Genomic DNA, 25,176 nt, shown 5'->3' on the forward strand with positions numbered 1-25,176 from the left:
ACTCCCAAACACAGAACCGCCATCCAACCTCGGGAGCCAAATCACACAGCGAAGTGATCAACTTTCCTTTCTTGGTTTTTTAATGTGCTCATTCTCTGCTGGTTGGACTAGAAGCTGGAGAGCTCCAGACCTTCCAAGCTTCTGAATCATGAGAAGAAAACCGAACTTATATCTACAAGAAGATACAGGCCTTGGCTCCTCAGAACTATCAGGGACCTTATCAGAAAAGAAACATTTTTTTTTTAAAAGGAGAAATAGCAAAGTCATCCTCTGAGGAAAAGGTCGGACCAATCAAACTTTATGAAAACTTAGCAGTTCACTATTTTCTTCTTCTTTTAAGTGAAAATATGAGCCTCACACTGAGAGAAATAAAATATACGAAGCTTTTCTTCTTCCTGTCCAGTAAAGATGAATTCATATGTCCTAACTGTATAGGAAGCAGCGTAGGGACATCATTGGAAAGCAGAATAAAAACAACACCTCGTGCCTCATGCAAATTAACTGGGAACGCATAGTACCAACTACGCGTTGTGTTAGGGTAGCTTTGCTGTCACCCCATTGTGCACGTGTCCCTATTTTCCTTGAAGGCAGGTTGCAACCAACACAACGGGAGCACCCTTAAAAAATTCCAAACCCAATGAACCCACAAACTAGCTCTTGCTGGGCACCTGGTCTTGGAAGTATAATACAAAGGTGAACATCGCTGCACACAAGAAAATACAGCTGCTTCTCCAAAGCCTGGGTCTCACTCCTAAGAATATAATCAGAATTTCAGAAGCAAGAAAAGCTGCAGAGAGCTATTAATCCTTGAGAGGAAGGAGCAAATCCTCCTTTTGAAATACTCTATTAAATCCCCAAATCAACACATAAGGAGATGCTGCAGAGAAAGGCTGTGTAAGGAAAAACAATTGGCTTGTTCACTTGTGCTGTATATTTGTACATCTGAATGACTCCTGATCTAATCCGTACATCTAAGGTACTTCTAATTCCCTTTCCTTTTCTAGCTCCTGGCTGCCTTTTGATCAGATAAGCTAGAGAAATCTCCTTAGGCTGTGTGTGGTCAAAGCTAGTGAGGTCAGAAAGTAAATCCCTTTCCCTGCCACGCTTTGCCACGCATGGACCAGGCGTGGTGGACCTGATCACCACGTTCTGCTCGGTTGCTTGCTTGGATTTTTCTGGCGGCGGTCATTTCTGGATTTCTGACCCTGCTTTGTGTTGTTGCTCCTTACCTTCACCTCCTAAGAAATAGCTTTTTAGCAAATAAAAACAAAAGAGAATGTTCAGAGCTCTTCCTATCCTTGAAGGAGAGACGTCCCCGCTGATTTCCCTCACCCACACAAGCCAGGAGCCTGGCTCACCGGCTTGCCGAGCGTGTGCTCCACACCCCCTGCTCTGGATACCGGGCCAACGTGCACAAGACTCCCCTGGCCAGGGCTTCCTGACACCATGATCATCTTAGGACCGGCCTGGAACGTTCTGAGGAGACACGCTCGCATGGTATGGTAGATGGCTGCCACCTCGAAGCATGCCAACCTCAGGGAGGAAGGTGGGGGGTGCTTAGAACGCCCTGATCCCAGGAAAAGGACTGACAATATTCTAGAGCCTTGAAGGCTTAAAATTGCTTCTTCCGCCTTCCCTCTCTGGGCAGGCGGCGCGCTGTGCAGATGCACCGGAACCTTCTGGCTCACTCTGGCCAGCGGAGGCACCGATCCCTTGTGTTTGCAAGTGGAAAACCTCAGGGACCTGTCCGTCACTTAGCGGAAGCAACCCGGATGGTTATGGAATGGACCACGGGAGAGGCCAGCAACTAAGGTATTTTTGCATCATTGTTGTCCTGGATTGGTGTGTTTTCCAAGTCCTATGTCAGTCTGTACAACTGTGGTGAGGAGGGATCTAGTCTTTGCTTCCCAGGGGGGTGGTGGCGGGGGAAGGCCATGTTTTAGTTCACGTAATAAAGCCAGTAGACGATGTTGAAGAAGGAAAAAACCACGGGGAAGAAGATGCGGGACCACCGGTCGATGGCGTTCACATCAGTCAAGTCGGGGATGGTGATCTTCAGCTGGGAGGCCCGTCGCCGCAGCCGGCTCTTCTTCTGCGCCACGTGTCGCTCCAACGCGTTCCGGCCAAAACTGTGTCTGGGCAGGCCGGCTTTCCGGTACTGGATGCTGGAGGCGTCGTAGGCCAGCATGGTGCTCCGGGGGTCCCCCAGGCCCATCACCGCGTCGGAGGTGGCCATCTCGTTTTTGATCTCAAGGGTGCTCAGTAGGATGTTCTCATGAGGGTCCATCTACAGGGGAGAAGAATCAGAGAAGACAGCCCACGCAGTGAGCCTTTATCGGGGTTCACAAGGTAAGGGGCTGTCACAGTATCGCAGGAGTGGCCGTTGGAAAGACAGGCACTACTGCTATCTCCTTGCTTGACTCTGCATCAGGACTCTGCTACTACAGGCTCTTTGAGATTCAACATTCCCAATCTAGGAAATGGTCTGAACAGGCCAATCCAAGATGATTCTTGTACTGTCATCTTTTTTTTTTTGGGGGGGTCCGGTCGTGGGGCCTGAACTCTGGGCCTGGGCGCTGTCCCTCAGCTCTTCAGTTCAAGGCTTTTTTCTTTTTGCTTATGTGGTGCTGAGGAATCGAACCCAGGGCCTTGAGCATGCAAGGCAAGCGCTCTACCACTGAGCCACCTTCCCAGCCCTGCACTGTCATCTTGCTGCTATCCTTTTCATTGGGTTTACTCAGAGCATGAAGAAGGCATGGTCATGTTTTTAAAGAATGTATAAGGCTGTGAAGGTCAGGTGGTGCAGGACTGTAACTAAAGCTACTCAAGGAGGTAGGGGCAGAGGGTTCAGAAGTTCAAGGCCAGCCCAGGCAGAGTTAGGGAGAACATCTTCCAACAAAATGTAAGACAAAAAGGCCAGGGCCATGGATCAAGTGGTAGAGTGCTTTACTACCTCATGAGAAGCCCTGTCTTCAGTCTCTAGTACCAAAAACATGCGATAGGAACACACAAAAAGTTAAGCTGCACTAGGTTTGAGATAATGGCAGAGAATTCATAGCATGTATGCGTGTATGTGTATGCATGTGTGTATATATGAGTGTGTATATTATATATGTATATATATGAAGTTGAAAAGCTGTGGGGTAATCATCAAGTGCTTGCTCTATAGGGCGGGGGCTTTTCTGTATAATTTCACTGAACTGCTACTTCTTCATGTCCATACCTAGAAACTGTCAGGTTAAACTTGCGATGTTGACCTAAATAAGGCACAGTGGTATTTTTCCACAATATAAAGCCGGGTATCTGTGATCTACAGAAACACAGCTAGAATCCAGAACAACGAAGGTTTTGCAAGTAAGAGAGCAACAACGGGACACAAGCCTGGCGATGGGGGTGTGAGCAGGCAGGCGGGCCGTGAGGGGAAGCGGAGAGCGGAGAGCAGGCCACAGTTGACTACTCTGTTGGATCCTGGTCTTGGGAGTAGAACTAAGTTGACTGTACAGATAGTCCAGTCATTGCTCTTCATAATTTCTCTGTGCAAAGCTTTTTGAAAAGGCTGACTACTGACATGGTGATTTCCAAGTATGAATATATTGCATAATGCTCTGCATTGTGTTAAGATTCATGTGTCTTAATAGTGAGCATCAACTGTTATGGATAATAAAATACCAAAAGAAGTTGCTATTAATGACAACCTGTTTATTTTGGTGGAGAATAGGCATACACCAGATGCCCCTAACCTTTTAGATCTAAAAGGAAAGGTGGCGGGTGACAGGCACCCATGAGTGGCTACAGAAGCATTTAATTAGAAGATGGAAGGTGCTCTGAGCCTCATGGATTATGCGGCAAAAACAGCGTTGCTGCGATGACACTCTATCCAACAGCTCTCCAAGGTGCTTTAAAGGCCTGTGACTATGAATTCAAATCGGAAGTCTTCTGAGAAACAGATTTTCCAAAGTCACATTGTGAATAAATAGGAGTGGAATTCGGGCCTGCTCCTAGGTGGAAATGATTCTCAACACTCAGGGAAACTGATACCAATAGTGACATGAGAAGGGTAGCTACTGTTCCGTACCCTCCCTCCCTCCCCTTCCATTTCCTTCCTCCCTCCCTCCCTCCCTCCCTCCCTCCCTTCCTTCCTTCCTCCCTCCCTCCCTCCACTTCCATTTCCTTCCTCCCTCCCTCCCTCCCTCCCTCCCTTCCTTCCTCCCTCCCTTCCTTCCTCCCTCCCCTCCTCTTCCCTTTCCCCTTCTTTCTCCTTCCCTTCCCTCACCTCCCCCTTTCATTTTGCTAGTACTAGGCTCTGAACCCATGCCTCCATTCCACCAGCTGAGCCACACCTCCAGCCACCCTCTCCTGGTTTTTTATTTTTTCATTTCATTTTTTTTTTTCTCCACTGCTTTTGCTTTCGTTGTGTTTCTTGGCAGGCTCTCACACTTTTTCACTGGGTCAGTCTCTCACATGAAGTTGGGATTACTGGCAAGTACCGCTACCTCCAGCTTGTTCTCTGAGGTTAGAAACTTACAAACGTGTTTCCCCAGACTGGCTTGGAACTACGATCCTCCTATTTCTGCCTCACATGCATTACAGGCCTGAGCCACAAGCCAGCTAGTCTGTTCCTTGTCATTTCCACAGCAAGTTTACTTTCTGTTTTTAGGAGGGCTGTCCACTGCTTCAAACACTTAGAAATAACTTTTGAGTGAACTTACTTTGGCCTCTGTGCACAGTGACAAGAAGCACCCCCCCCCCCCCCCCCCCCCCCCCCCGCTTTTCTCTTGTGTGATTTCAATAGCAAGAGCAGTTACAAGCTGACACCAGACCTGGCTGACACCAGACAATCACGATAACCATAATAAAAATCATAGGCAGCTATTAAGAGAGACTCATTCTAAATATAAAGCAAATGATCTGTGGATAATTTAATCTCAATGGGGTTCTCTTATTACCTAGGGAATTCAAGAGTTGAATGAGATAACTCCTGAAGACTTACACTGTATTTCTGTTCATGGACTAAGGCTGCTGATTGAACTACCACTGTCTGGCAAGGATACCACTTTGGAGTCAGAAAGCAGTTGTTTTGACTCTTCCATTGGTTATTTTTGCCCTTAGATTTTCTTTAAAAAGTCTCTCAGATTCTACATTCCTTCAACCATGATGGGGTCTAGGAACATGTTGAGAAGGATTTAGGGACAGAAAGCACTCTGCCAAGCTGATAGTTAGGACAGCTCTACATGAAGCAGGGAAAGCCTAACATATTGTCTTTCTTTGTGGTCTAACTGTGCTTAGTAAGTGCTTCAAATGTGGCATAACCACTATCCACTAGACGAATAAATTTGACTTTTTTTGTTGGTCATGTGTCTTGAACTCTGGGCCTGGGCGCTGTCCCTCAGTCTTCAGCTCAAAGCCAGTGCTCTGCCACTTGAGCCACTGCAGCCACTTCCGGTTTTCTGAGTGGTTTATTGGAGATAAAGAGCCTCTTGGACTTTCCTGCCTGGCCTGGCTTTGAACCAGGATTCTCAGATCTCAGTCTCCTGAGTAGCTAGGATGACAGGCGTGAGCCACTGAGGCCTCGCTTGTAAATTAGATCTTTTACAAGAGCTACAGTTGACGGTCTTTCAACGCTATTGGAGATCTTGCCAAGCGAAAGGGGGAGGTGACTGTGGTGGATGAGGCGTTCTGATTGATGGTCCAGCGCGGACCATCGAGCGGGTTTCTTCTCTCCTTCCCTCCCTCTCCCTCTCTCCCCTCCTCTCAATCTTTCTTCCTCTTTTTCAATAAATAGTTCATAGGTTTCATAGGTTTTACTGAGTAGTCTCCAGGATAATTACTACTGTGTTTTCTAGAATCCAAGAGTTTATCAAGTGTCACATACTATAAAATCTATACACATATAGAGGAAAGAAGGGAAGGAAGAAGTAATTATTTACCAAAGATACTAGCTTCTCATGCAGTCCATCAGTGAACTGTATCCTCCCAGCCCTTAGTCATGTTATTAGAATTCTTTCACCTTAAAGTACAACTTGTTGTATTGATTCAATTAGGGCTATTCATAATCCAGGAAGAAAAATATTTGTTTCCAAAAAATTCTTATCTATGACCATGAGGCTGTAAGAGGGGTAAGATACAATCAGCTTTATTTGTAATACATCTCTCAACAGAGACGGTAAGTAAGGCTCCAGCAGGCTTTAGCACACTGGCCACACCAGAGCTCAGGCTTACTAAGGTAGTATTCCTGTTATCCGTTCTTCTCTGAAGGACAGGTTTTCGCCACCACTAGCTTTTCATAAGCGACCAGATTCATCTAAGAATCCCTCCCGTCACCACACCACCGTTGCCCATCGGATCCATCGGTATGATCACCAAGACTGCAAGTGCTCTGGAGCTCTGGAATGGTGGCCTGCCTGTACCTGGAGCGTCAGGTGTTTTCTAGGAGAAGAAGGGACGTGGGGCAGCGTCTCCTGCTTCTGATTCTGCACTCGGCCAATCGGTACTTTGACTTTGGTCTGACACAGTCTCTCGCTTTGCAACGCTGAGACAATCCTTCAACCTCTCTGAGTTCAGCCTCCTTCTGTGTACAGTAGGAGCACCAGCTTGGGTGAGGACACCTCCAAAGTGCCACAAAGTGCTCAGCTCACCTTCCCCAGAGTAAGCACTTGACCCAATACCTCGATGCCCACCAAAATCTGCTTGATCGTCCATTAAAAAATGAAGGTGAGCAAACCAGAAGCATACAATCATCACTTAAGACTTTTTTGGGGGGGTTGGTTCATAGATTCTGTAAAGTGCTAAGAATGAAGCTTAATCTTACTGCATGTTTTTGTTACCAAACATAAATAATTTTATTAAAATTATTTAGTAAGATGCCTAGGCTGAATTATTTCCAAAGAGAGGGTGAGGTTATTTCTTGGGTGGAGAGGTAGTAGCGGGTTGGCAGATATTACTAGCTTGCCAAGATTCTCAGAGAGCACAGCATCTTCCTGACCACAGAAGGAAACAGAGCTCAGAGATCCAGACTTATGAGAGACATGGCCAGCTGGGGAGAGCCTGGCGGGGCGTTCCTCTACAAGGCTGGTCACTGGAGACCACTCCATCATCCTTCCAGACCACACTTCTTGATAATGAAACACAAAGTTCTGTCTCATTCACGGGGGCAACCGACATCTGGCTTAGCTCCAGGCACTCAGCAGTGATGGGAAAAAGTTAATCTTATGATCGTTCATAACTCAATTCAACTCTTTAGGAGTCAATGGTCGTCTGGATTTTATTTTTCAAGATCATTCTGAAGGGTGGAAATCCATGGGGCTGTATGTGAGTTTCGTGACCGCTGGGAAGTTTCTCTTATGGGCGTGGGTGGGGTTAAATACGGCACTAAAGCTGAAGATTGGGATAGACACCTGTTAACTGCAGCGGAGAGAAGGCGGCTGGGCTTTGGCTGCGAGTCGGCCCCAGTGTTTTCCTTGGGGTTCGCACCTCTCCATTCTGTGCCTCTGCTGTGGGTGTGAGCCAAGCAGAGCTCTCCGAACAGTGTGATTGGCTCAGTGATGGGCACATGACTTTTGCTGAGCCAATCACTGGCGAGCTGTGAACCCCAGCGTGAAAACCCTCCAATAAAGGCCGCCCGATGTGCTCCCGGAAGTACATCGCCCTGAACTACAGACTGCGTCTGGCTCTTTACACTGCATGAGGAAGCTGAACAGAAGCAAACAGCAACAGCAAGTCTTTGTATGGGCACACACCTGATGACATCAAGCAAAAAATGTCCCTCCCTGCCACCTTCTTTTCCTTCCTCCCTTCTTTTCTGCTTTTCCTTCCTCCTCCTCTTCCCTTACTCCCTTTTCCTTCTTCTCTGTCTCCCTCTCTCTCATCCTTCTCCTCCTCATTTCTTTCTCTTAAGCTAACCGGAGTCAAAATTTATATCAAGACCCGAAGAATCCCGAGCTCTATAGAAAGTTTTCATAACTGGGACTGGGAATACATCTTCAGAAGGCAGGGCCGTGTTGGGGGGGGTCAGGGATTTAAGGAACCTGTCTTCTGATAGACTTAAGCAGTAGATTATTAAACTGGATGTGTTTTCTCTCCTTTTCCTTGTCTTGTTTATTGTACCTTCTTGGAACCAAATTTGCAAGGTCAAGAACAAAGTTAATGGAGGAGATTTCTAGATGCTTTTACCTGGTGTTTGAAGAGCAGAAATGGAAAGTACCTTTAAGAATGTTAAGTTTCCTTTACCATTTACACGGATTTTTACATCTGGATTTTTTAAATTCAGCATCAGTTAGCCATCTTTTGTTTTGCTCAGGTACATCCTTTTATGTAAGGTGATATTTCTGCATCCTCATAAAAAGGGAACTACTGGCCAGGCTCATATTTGGCAGAGTAAGATAAATGGAGAGGAAACGTAGGGGAAATACAGACAAAAATCCAAGGTATATCCTACAAAATTAAGAAGAGTCAGGGAAAGAGTGGGTTGTGAAGGGATGGGAGAGGGTGGCATTACGATACAGTGTATTCACAACTGCATTATTAAATAACAACTCCTCTGTACAACTACTTAAAGCTAATAAAAGAAATACAACCTCAGAAAAACAAAATGAGCTAAACTCTTACTGCTAATAAGGAATTAAAAGATTGTAATACTAATGTATCGACCATCTTAATGCACTAATACTCTGTGCTGCCGTCAGTCTGTCTTACACTCTTCCAGGGAGGTGTGGAGCTGGTAGTGGTTGGGTGGTCTGCAGTGCGAGTCTGCAGCACTGGCTCTCATCATAACCCACGGAGGGGCCATATTTAAAGAGGTATCACATCAGAAAGTCTGGGCAGCATCTCAGCAATATGCATTTCTAACATGTCTGCAGGTGATATGGAGCTGCTAGTCTTGGGCCCATACTGGAAAGACTGAAAACATTGACTGGCAGGGGCAGAGGGGTGTGGCTTCAAATAAATGAGCAGCAGAGAGCAGTCCAAAGGAGGGAGGAAACAGAGTTGTGACTGCAGTCCAAGGACAGCGCTCAGAGGGCGCTTCTATTATGGAGCGTTTTCCAGAGCGAGGCATTGTAGTAAGAGGTTTACACAACCCTACAACAACCATTTACCATTCATCTTGACAGCACAAAGGACAAATCACTTATGTTTTCTTCTTAAAAGGGGGGGGGGGATTATGGATTAGGGTTTGCTCATGATCTGTCTGGAGTGATACAGTTGGGTGGGATGCGGGTCGTACTTTATCTGTTTGTTCCAGAGTTCCTGCTCTGAATCACTGCGTGTTTGGACGGTCTCCTCAATTATGGGTTGCCTTGGAATGTCTTCTCTTGAGGAGACTATGTGCAGGTGTCAGTTTTTAGAAAATAAAAAGGAATAGCTGTTGCCGCTCAAATCTGATTCTATCAACTGCTTCTGACAGTTCTGGAACGGAGGAAGGATATCTCAAACCGCTTCCCAGCCAATCTATGACGAAAATGGGAAACTCAAGGGGGGAAAAGAAATCTAGGCTTACATTCTAGCTCTGAACAATGGAGTAAGCGTGTGACTCGCTGGGGGGGGGGGGGGGGGGCTCTGAGGGAGGACGCTGAAGGTCTCTAAGCCTGTGCGATGAGAGAGGCGCTGGCCATGGCCGGAAGACTCCCAGGGGAGTGGCCTCATTTGCCTTCTCTGGGCTAGATACTTGCGATTTAGCCTCAGCCACAGATCAGAGGTGGGGGAATGCAAGTGGTGTGTGTGTGTGTGTGTGTGTGTGTGTGTGTGTGTGTGTGTGGTGTGTGTGTGTGTGTGTGTGTGTGTGTGTGTGTGTGTGTGTGTGTGTGTGTTACAGCAGCTAGCTCAGGCTTTATCTCAGACCTACTGATAAAGAGTCTGTACTTTTCCCCAAGATGTCTGAGTCACCTTTAAGCACATTAGCCATGGAGAGGGACTGAGATAAAAGCTTTCTGATCCCATGATATTCCAAGTCAAAGACTATGGGATTTTTCCAAAATCAAACCACCACCACCACAATGGAATTGTTCAAGGATCTTGAGTATGGGTGGCACACTGGCCTGTTCAGGATGCTGAGCTCACTACAACCCCGGTTCCAGGCTTACCACCCTCCGCGGGAGAGGAAGAGGGATGGGGTGCCCCTCGGCCTGGGGTCTCCTCTGCGCAGCTATGGCTGGTCACTTTAGTGCACTGCTCTGATTACACGGGAGCCTCGTTCTGCGCACCCCCCCCCCCCCCGCGAGGGCTTGTCATACACCATCCTCTCCTATTCTGAACTCTTCCATTAGGAGAACTATTATCACCTCCTCATGCCTTCTCAAACATCCCTAACACCAAACCACCCCTGACTCTGAGACCTGAAGGCGGCCAGACCTTCAGAAGAATAAGATGAACGAAGAAAAAAAAAATCAACTATGATTTAGAAGTCAAAAATAGTACCATGCCTATCCGACAGTCTCATGTTCTGATATCTAATGTTCTGATGAAAAAAAACTACTTTTCAGTTCTGGACACTGGGTCAGACAACTATTGGGGGAAAAAAAACCCTCAAAATAAAAGAAACGAAAAGCAGATTCGCATGCCAGGCTGGTGCCACGCGAGAGCTCTGGCACTTGGGAGGCTCAGCTTTGGCATCGGTGGCACTTGCGGCCATGGTGTTGGGAGACTACCTTGCAACATCTGCCAGTTCCAAACTTCTGTGAGCCATCGGAGCCACGGAGGGATTTGCCGAAGGTTCTACTCTCGGGCAGTCGGGAATTCTAATTCCGTGGCTCTGGTGACTCACGTGTGGCACGGGAGGGTGGCAGTCATGCGGGGCTAGGCGGGGACAGCACCCCTCTCCAGTGCCCCCAGCAGCCTCTGCCTTGGCCAGCTTGTAAGCTCCTGGTAAGTGTTAGCTTTCCTTCAGTGTTGGGAGCAGCTCATGGAGGGGAAGTGACTTCCTCCAGGGCTGCACAGTGGGCACAGCAGGGATAGAACCTTCCAGAATGTCCCAGTTTTTGTGTCCCAGAGGTGGTTTGGACTTCAATAAAGTCCAAACTCTTCCGCATTGTCAAGTGAAGGAGTGGAAGGCAATGCTTTGTAACGGGGGAGTTATCCGCATATCTGGGCAATGGTGGTCTTTGCTGCTTAACAGCCGCATGAGCTCACAGGAGTCGCTAGGTATTAGCATCTCCTTTTAGCAAATAAGATCCTTTGGACTCCTTTCCCAGGCCAAGTACGTGGTAGTGCATACATCCTAGCTGGACAGACAAGCAACCCTTCTCTAGAAATGTTCTGGCCTAGAAGCCAGTAGAAGGGCTGAGAGGCGCAGACCTTGTTAAGTACTGAGGGAGAATTCTGGCATCTCCATTTTTGAGATATCTCCCTGGCCGCCCTTTATCCAGATCAAACAAGCATCTAGTAACTGCCCAACCTCTCTGAGGCAGAGGCCTGATTTCTTTAGGAACGTAAGAAGGCACTCGCTCGAGGTAGTGTTTCTTCTTTCCACAAAATAATTCAAAAAGCGGGCTCATAAATATTGGACGCAAGCCCAGGACTCCCGGAGCTGACCACTGAATGGTTTTCTTCTTTCCTTCCCTCCTTCTCCCTCTCTCACGCCTTCTTCCTCTTTTTCAATAAATAGTTCATGGGTTTCATAGGTTTTACTGAGTAGTCTCTAGGATTACTACTGTGTTTTCTAGAATCCAAGAGTTTATCAAGTGTCACATACTGTAAAATCTATACACATATAGAGGAAAGAAGGGAAGGAAAAAGTAATTATTTACCAAAGATACTAGCTTCTCATGCTAATTTCAAGTTTCACAGGGTGAATAGTTTAACACTGAAAATGACTGCATGCTTTTCCTTAAAGACTGTTTTAAATAATCTAGTTTAGCAAAGTTTGTACCGCAGAGTTTAGTTTTAGTTCAGCTTTATTCTATTAGAGAACCAGGAACACAGTGTAAGTTAAGGAGATGTTGCTTTGCATCTCTACAGTGGAAATCGAACGTATTCTACTGCTTCTTTTTGTTGTTGTTGTTGCTTTGCTTATACTTGAACTCTGGGCACTCTACCACTTAAGTCATGCCTCTAGCCTAGCCTTTTGCTGGCTCATTGGAGATAAATCCTAGTATACTTTTCTGCCCTGGCTGGCTTCGACCTCTGATCCTTCAGATTTCAGCCTCCTGAGTAGCTAGGGTTACAATCTTCAGGCACCAGACTTGTGGCTTGTTCTACAATGAAGACAGGCAGGAGATAAAACCTTTGGTCAGGTAGATGGGTCAAGACAATGATAGAGACCAAGGCCACAAAGTATTTGTTGCTTTCTAATTCCCTGAAGAATTTTAAATTTACAGCCACTCTTGTTTTGTTAACAGGATTTTGGGTGTCTACTGAAAGAATGAAATGTTTTTCACTCTTTCTACTTGCACATTTAATAAATAATATTGCCCTCTAGTTGGAGACAGCATTGCACGTTACGGCTTGCAGTCAGTGTTCTCTGGATTCGTGTTGATATATTTATTTCAGGATTCTCTCCTTCCACAGGTATCATGAAGTTTCCAGAGCTTCCCTCCTAACCTTCCCCCACCCACATTCCCGGACATTCCATGACCTGTGCTCTAGGTGCCTGACTAGAGTCCTTCTTCTCTGCCAACCTCCTCCTTGTAGCAACTCATTTCTCTAACGGGAGAGAGGTGTGCACCTTGCAAAGGGAAAGTAATTTCCCTACAAATATTCTGCACTTGGCAGCTTTATGAATACTTTGCTTTTGAGCGACGGGGAGGAGATCTCCATTTGCCAGGTGGACTGGTGAGAGAAAGGAGAGCTTTTAACTCTGGATGCGGTTTAACATCAGGGAGAAAAACAGCTCCCACAGTGCGTGTGTTGCTGGGCTCCCAACAGAACCTGCCAGGCCCAGGCTTTCCCTTCTCACCGTCCACCCACACACGCTCAAGCCTGATGTTCAGTGTGGATTGAAGGAAGTTTCTCGGCAACACCTGAGCAGCTAGCTTGCAGGTGGGCAGCGGAGGGGACCAGGCAGGGCTCTCTTGCAAACGCTTCAACTTCTGTTTTGGAATATGGCACGGGGGGCATATTTGTGTTGATGTGGGTTTCCAAATCGGTTAAAATGTTTCTCTTTCTTGCTGCGACCTTGGAGGCATTTCAGAAGCACTGAGGAGCTGTGATTTTTACAGGTTTTCCTGTCGAAACATTCTGGACCTGATGGTTCATTCCATTCTCTGTCAGTCTTGTGAGTTTTAGGTAACAGAACTGTAATGGACTCAGCAACATTTGCTGAGGGGTTTTCATTAAAAAAATTCCTTGGCCTATTGTTTGTTTATTCCTGATTTTCCTCTCTATTCTCTTTCAGAGTTTAGTGGGAAAAAGTTATGGAAAAAGTTTAATTTACATTTTTTTGATAATAATAATAAATAAAAGGCACTATCTGCTTTTTTTTTTTGAGCCTACCCTTAAATCCCATTTGGTAGTTTTCTCTCATAGTTGTCACATTATTTCTTTGTTTAGATTCTTTTTTGTTGTTGCTGTTGTTTGATGGTACTGGGTTTGAACTTATGGCCCCAGGAACGCCAGGAAGGTACCATACCACTTAGTCGTTTTCTATTTTATGTTTCAGGTCTTGAGGTTTTGCCTAGGGCTGACGTTGAACCGTGATTCAGTCACAGTACATATATCCCATAACTCCCAGCTCTATGTGTCTCATTCAGACCTGTACCTCCATACCTGGCCTATGGGAGTTTGCTAAATAGATAGGTCAGGGCTGACCTTCAACTGCCATCTTCCAGTGTCAACCTTGGAGTATGCGGCATTACGGGTGTGAGCCACTGTGAGTCATGATGAAGAACTCACTATTGGGTATCGTATTTCCTCACTGATAGCTCGGGTAAATAGGTGAATGTCTTGGGTTCTGCTTGGGTTCTTATTGACTTATGCATTTCTGCTTCTTCACAGAGCCTCAATTTCTGCTGCGTATTAGCTGCGTTTTACTATTCCTCCTGCTGTTTTATTCTCTGTGGCATTGGGATGGAGAGAAAACTGAACACAGGCATTCGAGCCTTTTGTCTTTACACAAGTGGACACCGTTGAACATGACCATTTCCCCTGATATTCAGAAGTGGGGTGGTGGAATGGCTGTGTGTGTGTGTGTGTGTGTGTGTGTGTGTGTGTGTGTGTGTGTGTGTACACACTGACTCAGTGTGCTAGGGTACCAGTAGGTATGCAAGATAGAGCGGGACATTTTGGGAACAAGAGAGAATATTGTCCAATATCAACATTTCCTGTCATTCTTTTGTTTGATTTGAGTTGATGGGGCCACAGGTTTGCCAGGCAGGTGCTCTACCACTTGATACCTCTAGCACTCCACATTTCATTCGAAAGACACAAAATTCTGGACCCATGACACATACCAGGAGTCGAAGATGTGCAAACATTTCAGCAATATAATGCTTATTTTATCACTATTCATACTGGCAAATTGTTTATAAACAACCTATACAACTCCAAATAAGAGTGCATTATTTACACATGAAATTGTGGTATGCACAATAAGATATTCCCATTACAAATGTTGTGTACTTAAAAATAAGAAAGGTTGAGTAAGTTAATATAAGTTAAAGAGAAGAATGTCACTTTAGTTTGAATAAAATGCCTTGTTCACAAGATCTGCACCAGGCTTACATGTGGTTTCTATTTCCTTTGTATCTATCAATTGTGAAATAGTTTTATAATCAGAAACCTGAGAAAGATACACACTCTCTACTACCAAGAATAATGGCGATGACTCAGTGCTCTTTCCCAGGTGGTGCATAAGATCATTAATGTAATCATCTCAGTAGCTCAATAAGGCAGAAATTAATGTTTTTAGTTGTCAGTCGAGGAACTTGAAAGGTCAGAATGTCTAAAGCCACACAGCTCATAAAAGGCAACACTTCATTCTGACTCTGAAATCTACCCATCTTCCAAGTGCCTGTCATTATTGTCATGCTTTATAGAGTATACCGTTATTTTAAAAAAACTTATCATTTAAACTGTTGAATATCAATCCTTATTTCATATCTTGAATAGAACTTTAGTGAAGACTCAAAGACAGAACAAAGACACAGCAGATAAAAAGCATAAATGCCAAAGACATTCAAATTCGTATCTCTTTAACCCAATGCTCACTAAAATAGTGAAAGAGTTCTTTAAAAACAAGGGCCTTAATAATTCGATCATAGAACATTCAAACTTTTAAGCCACCAGTTAAATTATTTAAAATTTGAGACAAACTTTCCTCAAAATACCCTCACGGTGTATTTTCTGAATTTTCACATGGCTTTACTCAGACATTAGACCAATTCTGTACTCTGCTTTGTTGAAAATAAAACTCTTCAAACATTTCAATCAGAAATCCAAATGTCACCGTCCGTTCATGCTTGCATCTACACAAAATAGTGCCCAATCAATTTGATCTACTTTAATTTCAGCATGAGTAACTCAAGCTTAAAAACAGAATAGCAGCAACTGCGTAAATGAGATATCCCCCCAGCCTGCACGGAGTAGACACTGGAAACTTGAAGGGATTAAGACTAAAATACCAACTTGCAAACATTCTAACATGACTCCTCCTGGAACGGTAATAGTTGCCATTTCACCAAAAATTTCATAACTAGTAATAAAATTAAAAAACAACAACATTATATCACCCAAACAAACTAGCACCTAATAGACAATTCCCGCTTATCTCCTCACCCAAAGGCAAAACAAGATACCATGGATTCTGAAGCCGACAGATACAATCATGGAAGCAAAGCTGCAGTTCCAGCCTCAGAGGAAACATTGACATCAATACTATCTTCTCCTCACCAAGAAAGAGAAATGAGAAACAAAAATGGCACTTAGACAAATCCTGCATGGAAAGGTGGGGTGACAATCATCAGTGTCATACTCTTCCTCTAAGTCAAAAAGCAATATGGCTGACACATTTGCCCGTTAAGACCACGAACACATTAAGACTCATAAGCTCTAAATAGTAGCAAAAAAGGACCATCTTTAATATTAATTTAAATCACAAGTTTTGGCAAGGAATAATGTCAATGATTGCTTCTTATCTACTGCATTAATAGGGGTGGGCCTGCTAGGAGAGTATTTACTCATAAAATAAATAACAATAAAGCAGCAGGGACTTGATGTACGTATCATGTTCTTAGATGCAAGATAATAACTTAGGACATAAAGTAGATGTTTCTGAATTCTCAGCCAACCAGTAGAAGCAATGTTTAATTTCCTCTTCATTCAACTAAGCAAGAAAACAAACATCCACTTCCAACAAAACCAAGAAATGCCAGCGAGTAATGACACTGTCTCCTCTGCCTGCAAACGAAAAGCAGCATCTCTAGGCCTCCGGTTTTGCCTCCTTTCTTTAACACAGCGATAGTTCTTTACTGGAACACTGAGACCCAGGTCCACCAGAGCAATGTCGAAAAACCAATCTTGGTAGAATTCTACCAGGGTCTCATAAAAACGCTCGACGTGTGTAACAAAGCTCTGTGTTTACATGCGCGTAAATTATCGTCAAAGAGCCCCAACATTCCTGTAAAGGGAATAGCTAAACACATTGGTCCCAACAGAAACACAAACAAAATGGATTAAAAACTGGCTATCTAACCGTATAGAGAGGGAAATCGTAATTGGTAGTCCGTCTAGCTGGGGAGAGGTTTCCAGTGGGGTCCCACAAGGACGGATATTGGGTCCCATTTGGTTTAAAATCTTTATAAAAAATCTGGAAGACAAAGTAGAAAATGTGCTAATTAAGTCGACTGATGGCACTGGAGCCGCACTGGGGTTCAAGTTAACAGGATATAGATATATGCTACTGGGCTTTAGAGAGCACAAAGACCAATGCTAGGGGAGAATGGGAGGACACTAATGAGTTGAGTTTTTAAACACATATATTTTAAAATTTAATTCCAGGTAGTAAACACAGATTGAGAAGGGCTCAGTGAAGATTAGACACAATGGAGAAAGACAACCGAGTCACGGCTCCCCAGAATGCAGACTCTGGGGTTTGGGAGAGCAGCAGCTTAAGAAAACCGGTGGGGGTGGCTGTCTTAACACATCAATGATATTGTGATCCTGGAGGCATTTCCACTGTGCACCAAGGTTGTAGAAAGAGTGACTACAGTCTCGAATCTGATCTATTGCTTGTATTTGCTTATATCTGTTTGTTGGCACCATAGTAAATCAGAGATGAGTATAATTTTTTTTTAAAGAAGAAGTGTGGAACAATGGAAGGTATGGACAAAATGAGGGAAGGAAATCAATCCAAAGCAAATCCTATTTGGAAACACTCACACATGTGCACACGCACGCACACACACGCATGCACACATACATAGACGCCCCACAGACACACAAATGATGCAAAGGACAACATAAAGGATCTACTAACATGTGGGTAGAGACTGTGTATGTCTTTACTTTTATTTCTTTGGGGGTGAGGATTACGGTTTGGAACTATTCCAGCAGACATGCAGTATAAATAGATATAAATATGCACTATAGCTCATGTTGATTTGAGTTTAGTTTCATTATCTTAGTATTTTATGACAATGTGTCACGTGAAGGCAACTGTGAAATTCACACGTAAAGACTTTCATGTGGAGATAGATCAGACATTCATAAATGAAGTAAAGTCAACTAAATTGAGTCTGTCTCTCTAGCTGAGGCCCAGGGTTCAAGTTCCAGTACTACCAAAAGACAGTGTAGAAGAATATGTCGGGATCATAGAATGCGTAAGGGCTCCCGCCTGGGTTGGCTTATGCTTTTTAACCTTCCCTGACCTCAGGACAGAGCACAGTTTGAAAATTACTCAGGGTGATGGGGCACGCCACTTCCATCTCCAGTAAACTCTCAAAGGTGAAAAATTCAAGCCTCCTCTAGAAAGCTGATTTTTTTTTCCCCCATAGCAGACAATACTTGGCTGATTGTATGCGCCCAATCTTTGAAAAGAAGTTACTTGTGAATTACAGCTGAAAATAAGAGGCCTTCTTGATATTAAAAAAATAAGACTCTCATTATTCATGGCGCTGACACAAAAGGAAGCACAAGACCATCAGAGCCCCGTGTGGCTCTTCTGGCCTTCCCTGTGGGGCGGGAAAGGAGACCCCGCGCATCTGGAATGTGGCATGAATGTCCTTCTGTTTTAATCAAATCAAGATATCGATATAGATTCTGTCCTCAGAAATAACTAATAACATCTGCTATCCATTTCACTGCTAACACTCACTGAAAAATGATTTCCTGACTTCAAGTTTGTAATTCCTGACCTACATTACGTTCTAGGTAACACTCTTCCTTTGGGGTATGGCTTCATTTTACATGCACGCCATAGAAAATATATAAGCAAACATCCACCAATAGGCTTGTGGGGGGGCAAGTTTTATCTTAAAATCAATTATGTTTTTAACTTTAATATTTTATTAGCAGTTCCCACTTCCTAAGCACTTTGTATTTGCTGAGGATTCTGCTACCTGCCTCACACATGATCACCCTAGTCTTTTTTTTTTTGGGGGGGGGGTTAGTTGTGGGGCTTGAACTCTGGGCCTGGGCACTGTCCCTGAGCTCTTCAGCTCAAGGCAAGCGCTCTACCACTTGAACCACAGAGCCACTTCCGGTTTTCTAGTGGTTTATTGGAGATAAGAGTCTCATGGGCTTTCCTGCCCGGGCTGGCTTTGAACCGAGATCCTCAGATCTCAGCCTCCTGAGTAGCTAGGATTACAGGCGTGAGCCACTGGAGCCGGCTTTTCACCCTATTCTTACAGTGTGATAGTGCTGTAATTTTATATTCCCTAATAACATGATAGGAATTAACTCCAGTTTACAGATGAGGTGTAAAGGGCCAGACAAGCTGACTTTGTCTACTGTCACACAGCTATTTAGTGAGAGGGAAAATACTGAACCAGACTGACTCCAAAACAATGACTTAGGACTGTCAAACTCCTGCTATCTTGATTATCGTACATGTTGGTCCAAAAACAAAACCCAGTTGAAGAGAATGACATGAACACGTGAATGTTCTCTGGGCCCAGGCTCCTCATGTTTGAAATTGGGGAGCTGGAGGCTTTGGGCTGGGCATGTCTTTCGTATGGCAAACTGTCCCGTGTGTAACCTCATCCAGGGCTCCACACATCTGTTGCCCATAGCAACGGCCATCTCCTCATCTGACAACCAACAAATGTCTGCAGAGGCTGCTCTGAATTCTCTGGGAGAGAAAAATTCTCTCTGCTCTGAGAATTACCGCCCTTAGAGCTCCCCACTGTCGCCTTCCATCTTCCCTAGTCTGCCACCCAGTCCGTACCGGCCTCCTCGGTCAGGAAGGCTCAGCTTTTCACAAACATGAGATCCCTGCAGCCAACCCTTCTGTACCTCCATCTCGGTCCTGGTGCATTCACAACGATCTGAAACTTTGGAATTAGGATGATCTAAAGGTTTCCTGTTCTGTTGATGTGAAATCTTCACCAGTCACATCTCAAACTTACTATTTAAGCGAACATTTGGTATGAAAAATAGGGTAGGTGCAAGAGGAAAAAGCTGAGCTATTATCTTCATTAAGCTGGCCTTGCCTTAGGCAGCTCTTTAAAGCCTCTCTAACTGCTTTTATGTGCTTTTTCTTCTTTTTTCCAGGTTGGCCTGTCAGGAAATGCATGAGATACGTTTAGGAGGTAGCTTCTCACTGACAGCCTGAGACTTGGAAAAGTAGGCAGCCTGTTGCTGCTATGTGACAACCTACAATTCCAAAGGGTGAATTTGCCAACATGGGAACTCGAAAGAAATGAGAAATTTCCTAGATCCCAGGGTCTCCTGTCTTCCCAGGGAAACCTATCCGTATCATTAGAAACATCATCTTCTGAGAAAGAAGTGGTTTTAATTAAAATTAGTCCCAAACCAAGCATGAGACCCAAGGATACGGGGAAACAAGCAAGCAAGCGAGAATCTTCCAGAGGCTTTGCTCCAAATAAATATCAGTGCTAGAAGATTTGTGCACTATCTTTGGAAATACACCAAAGTTAAAATATTAAAATGCTTATGAACTAATCAAGTATTATTATGGTTAATAATTTTAGCTGTTTTCCTACGCTCACTACTACGAATGCTTATTATACCCAATATTACGTGCTATTACGTAGCACTTCATGGGACAGATATTAAATGGAGTCTTTACTTGGTTTCTTTATTTCAAAGGGTCTATATTTAGACTATGAGAAAACAGACACACAGTTATCCTGTTTAGTGCGGGAAGTCAGGTGAAGTTATATTTAGGGAGTAAACATGGTTAGCTCCATTGGGACCACTGTCCAACCAGTAATGATTCTTAAACTTGCTTGTAAATAAGAATAAGCTAGCAAACATTTAAAATGTATGACACCTAAGTCTGAAGAAGGGACCTAGGCTTCAGTAGATAATTTTAAATTTTCTGCAGGACATAATTGTGGGCGCTATTAGCTTCAAAAATGAACAGGACACTGTCCAAAAGAAAACAACAAACCCAGAAGAGGGCATATGCTCATGGCCTGACGTATGAAATGGTAACCCCTCTGTAAGATGCCTTAGGAGTAACATCAGAATTAGAATTTAAAAATGAACAGGGCTGGCGTGGTACACAGTGTCTCTAACTACACCTGCCGATGGCTAGGTGGCAGCCTCCTACTGCAGGGGCTTCAGAGATCAGTGGGACACGTTTCAGGAGTTAAGAAGTACTGTTTTGTTGAGAAAATGATAGCTTTACCTATTCTACCTCCTTGTTTTCTACCCTGCTGATTGCCTCTGGGAGACAGCCTCAGTTTGTTGGTGGTGGTGCTTTTGCACACACCCATAGTTGCCTACTTCCCTGCTGCGTCAGAGAGCATGAGGCCCATCATTTAGTATAGAGTTTGATGGCTCAGCTTTTTGTCTGTATTTAAGGTTACCTTCCAGCATATAATACTGAGAAGAATGACACGAAGTTTCCTTTTTAACTAAGTTTAAATGAGTAAATTCTACGAAGGAAGAGTCACTTATATTCACAGATGGAAACCATCATAGGGGTAGGAGTAATGAAGGCAATGAAGATTTGGGGAACCCTGTGGTTATGGAAAAGGTGCCCTGGTCCTGGCTCTGCGTATGCTGATGATCTGTGTCATGTCGGGGAAGCTGCCCATCCCCTTCCCTGGCCCTTGGTGTCCTCATGAGCAAACCCAGGCCCTGGGCCCACAACGCCAGCATTCACCTCGAGTCTCAGAAACAACTGACCTTGTTGACGTCCAGGCGCATCTTCTCATTGTTGGCACTGGCAGCCTTCTCGGCTGCTTTCTTCTGGCGTTGGGGTCCTCTCCCGAAGAAGATGTAGTTGACCAGCGCATACTCCAGCAGGGCCATGAACACGAAGACAAAGCACCCCATGAGGTACATGTCAATGGCCTTCACATAGGGGATTTTAGGGAGGGTTTCCCGGAGGTGGGTATTGATGGTGGTCATTGTAAGGACAGTTGTGATTCCTGCAAGAATAAAACAAATGAAAAAGTTAAGACTATATAACGTTCTGCTTTCCTTTCTGTCCTCACCATTGCTGGGAAGTTTAATTTTCCTCATATATACATATATTGGGCACATTATATTCCAGTCCTGTGATTGTCGGTGATTGTCCCTGAAGACAAAATCACTTACAAGTAAGTAGAAATCATTTTGGAATTTTCCGCTAAGTATATTTTTATATTTTTGTATATTATATATGCAGTGGGGACTAGAATTGTGATTTAGATGCCGTGGTGGGCTGTGGGTAAGATGGACCAACATGGACAGGATTCAAGTGATGTGGCAGGGACCAGATCAGGACTTGGAGACTCCTGAAGAACAGACAGCCAAGGACTGGAGGTCCAAAGCCATGGTAGGCCTTTGGCCACTGGGGGGTGGAAAAATTGCACATAAAACTGTATTGGGGAGAGAGTTCACTGCTCATTAAAGAGATCTAAAAAAAAAGCATAGCAGATACATGATAGTATAAGATGGAAAGAATCAGAGGAAAGTAGAGAGTAAGACAAGGCCATGTGCGATGGATCACAGTGGGGCATTTAAACTCCAAATTAAAGCCAACGTGAAGCACTGGCCAGCTTTCAGCAGAGAGGACTCCGGACAGGCTGAACTTAGGACAGTCTTTTGGACAGTGGTATGGAGGACGGGGGAGAAAGGCTCAAGACAAGAGTGACAGGTGCCAGGTCAGAGGACTTCAGGGTGACTCATGCAAATGATGGAGGGGAAGGAGTTAAAGTAACAGCCACAGGGCTGAGTGTGTACGTTATACAGACGACAGGGGTCAGACGTACTGCCAACACGTGGAAAATGGAAGTGGAGGGTGAGAGAGAAGGCAGCGTTATAGCTGCCACATTTCTGGGCAGGGCAGTTGGGCACACAGTGGCCAGATAAAGTAACATCAAGTATTGTCAGAGTTTTCGTAGGAAGTGCTATGTGAGGTCAGGCTGTAATCACATGCCCAGTTGAGCTGGTTTCTCTGGCTGTGGGGAGTACTTGCTCTCAAAGCTTAATTGGAAGGTGAGGGCGCTGCAAGTCCAAAGTGTGATCAAGTCCATCTCTGTAGCAAAGAGCGACACAAAAGGAGACAGCTCCGAGGTCAGCATCACCCAGGCAGGAAGCTCTGGAGATGCCTTTGCTGCCTTAGGGACCTCTCAGCTTGTTACCCAACAGCAGATCTCCAAAGCCAAATTCCACTTTGATGTCATCTTGTCGGTGTAGTTTTCTGACTTCATTTTATCGCTCTAATAAGCAATAATCGCTTTAAAAAAATGTCCTCATGAGAATTTGGAGAAAATATAAAGTTGCCCCTTGGCTTTGCTTTCAAGTGTTTTACAGTTCGTCTGTGTGTTCTTGATCACAAGCATTTGGTGACATTTTCCAATTTCATTTTTCTCTCCATCATTTAATTACCCATGATCCACACCACTTCCACGTGAAAACGGACCATGCTGGGTTTGTTATTTTATAATTATTGATCAAAAAAATCTCATTTTAAAGTGTTTCTGAACCTAATAATGGCTCATATAAAATAGATTTTTAGAAATTTCTTTTTTTTTAAAGCTAGGAAACGATTTATCACTCCTGTAAGGGACAGACTAGGAATTGAGCAAATTATACTGTTCCCTTCATTCAGCAAAAATTTACCCAACACCATCTCTCTTACGAGGCCTTACAGATACGATGCAGCAGCCAGCACCACCGCACGAGCGAGCGAGCGGCAGCCCTGCACTCGGGCGCGTCCGCCAGACTCTCGGCGTACCTAGTGCACGGCTTGATGCCGTCCTGGAGGCCGTTCCTGCTCCTTCCCACCTGGGAGCCATCACCACCCACTCTGAAGGGGCGGCCACGTCTCCCTTTTGATCTGAGATCAGATCGTGCTCCTTGTTTGCTCAGAGTCTCTCCATTTCATGGGAAATGAGTGCGAACCATTACTACCATTACCACGGCTGACAGCCCCATTCGTGATCTTCCACTCCCTCTTCCCTGAGAGCACTCCATCTTGCCCTCATTAGCCCCCTGCTGATCTTCTGGCCGGTTCCTCACTTGGAATCTTTGTGCTGCAGCCTGGAACAGGTTGCTCTGGATAGGAACAAGGCTCTTCACCTTCCAGAAGCATTGGCTCCAGCCAGTGCTGAGCAACTCAGCCGAGGTTGGGCTAACGCCCCTATCTCCTGTCAAGCCCCCCTGTCTGGACTGATCTCCATATCTACCCTATGGCATTACTACACAGTCATTCAGTTCTTGTCTAGCTTCCTTTATTAGACGCAAGCTCCCAGAAGAGCGTGGGTATATCTTAAGTACCTAGGCTTGCTGGCATATAGGAAGTATTCAACATTCCCTGGATGAATAAGTCAATGATTTTTCTCAGGGAGTTATGACTGAACTAAAGCTCCATGGTTGAAAGAAAATCAACATTTTAGCAAGTGGCACTGTGGCTCAAAGTGGCAGAGTGCTAGCCTTGAGCAAAAGAGCTCAGGGACAGCGCCCAGGCCCAGAGTTCAAGCCCCACCACAAAAAAAAAAAAAAATAAAAAAAATAGAAATCCGCATTTCAGTGTTTGAAAGGGCACAGTATGACCCCAAAATAATGAAGGCTATGTAAAAGTTCATGAAGTGATTCATGTATGGTTAATTGCAAGTGTTTAAGGTGCCTGGAGAAAAGAAATCAGGCATATTATAAACAATGCCCTCCTGTCTTCTACATGCTATGCCTATGCCAAAACATCAGTGAAGCTTGGACTCATTCCTGTGTCAGAGTGCACAACCCTTCTCTCCTGCTGGGAGGGAAGGAGAGGAGGGCCTCCTCTCAGGTGTAGGTGCACACACACAAACTGGACAATTACACAAGCAATATTACATGAAATGCGTCTCAATAAAAGTCTCCAACGGATGAAACGAATTACATGACCAACAACTATATGGTCAACTAATTCTGACATGAAGGCGCTTTAATTGATTTAATGCGGAATCAGATCACCCACAGTGGCAGGGTTCCACTCTGGAGTTGACATGCATCACCAATTCCTGGGTAAGGAGAGGGTGTGAGGGCAGGAATGCACGTGCGTGTGCGCGCACGCGCGCGCACACACACACACACACACGCACACATACATGCACAAAGGTGAGCTCCACAATGCCTACCTAATGCCACGCGAGCTGCTGAGGCATCGTAATTAATCCAGAAGGAGACCCAGGAGAGAATGGTGATCAGGATGGAGGGCATGTACGTTTGCAGGATGAAGTAGCCGATATTTCTCTTCAGTTTAAAGCTGAGGGACAGTCTGGGATAGGAACCTAGAAAGGCAATTTCAGAACATCCTCATTAATCAATATTGATAGGATACGCTCCATTTAAGGTCCATAAACACTTTGTACATCTTCCCTCCATTCAATGCTAGCTTGGGGTGAAGGATATTTATTTTCTGCAGATTGAGTGTTACAGCCCTGGGGTTTCAACGAGCAGCAGTTACAATGCACCCACAGCAGTTCAGACAATCCCTGCTCGGTCTGCCCAGTCTTGCGTGGCCGCCACATCACAGATGCCCACACTTCCTGTGACCCACTCCCTCCTGAGAGGACTGGAAAGCTTCGGCTAGCTTTTTCCACTGGCATAACCCCTCCCAGGAAGTTCATCTTACAAGATTTCTCTTGTAAGGCC

The 25,176-nt window shown here is 44.8% G+C and overlaps 1 protein-coding gene across 1 annotated transcript in view; it reads right to left on the reverse strand.

Annotated features, from left to right (window-relative positions):
• Window positions 1-1,675: 1,675 nt before the first annotated feature.
• Gabrb2 (gamma-aminobutyric acid type A receptor subunit beta2) overlaps window positions 1,676-25,176 on the reverse strand; it is a 129,332-nt gene continuing 105,831 nt past the window's right edge. Inside the window, exons 7-9 of the mRNA XM_042699613.1 lie at window positions 24,660-24,812; window positions 21,241-21,485; window positions 1,676-2,287 (exon numbers count right to left, since the gene is read on the reverse strand). Coding sequence (XP_042555547.1) covers window positions 1,940-2,287; window positions 21,241-21,485; window positions 24,660-24,812 — 746 coding nt within the window. The 3' untranslated portion in view covers window positions 1,676-1,939. The remainder of the gene's footprint in view (window positions 2,288-21,240; window positions 21,486-24,659; window positions 24,813-25,176) is intronic.

Source organism: Dipodomys spectabilis, unplaced genomic scaffold, assembly GCF_019054845.1.
Source record: "Dipodomys spectabilis isolate Male_0828 unplaced genomic scaffold, ASM1905484v1 ptg000258l, whole genome shotgun sequence".
In the NCBI taxonomy this organism is placed as follows: domain Eukaryota; kingdom Metazoa; phylum Chordata; class Mammalia; order Rodentia; family Heteromyidae; genus Dipodomys; species Dipodomys spectabilis.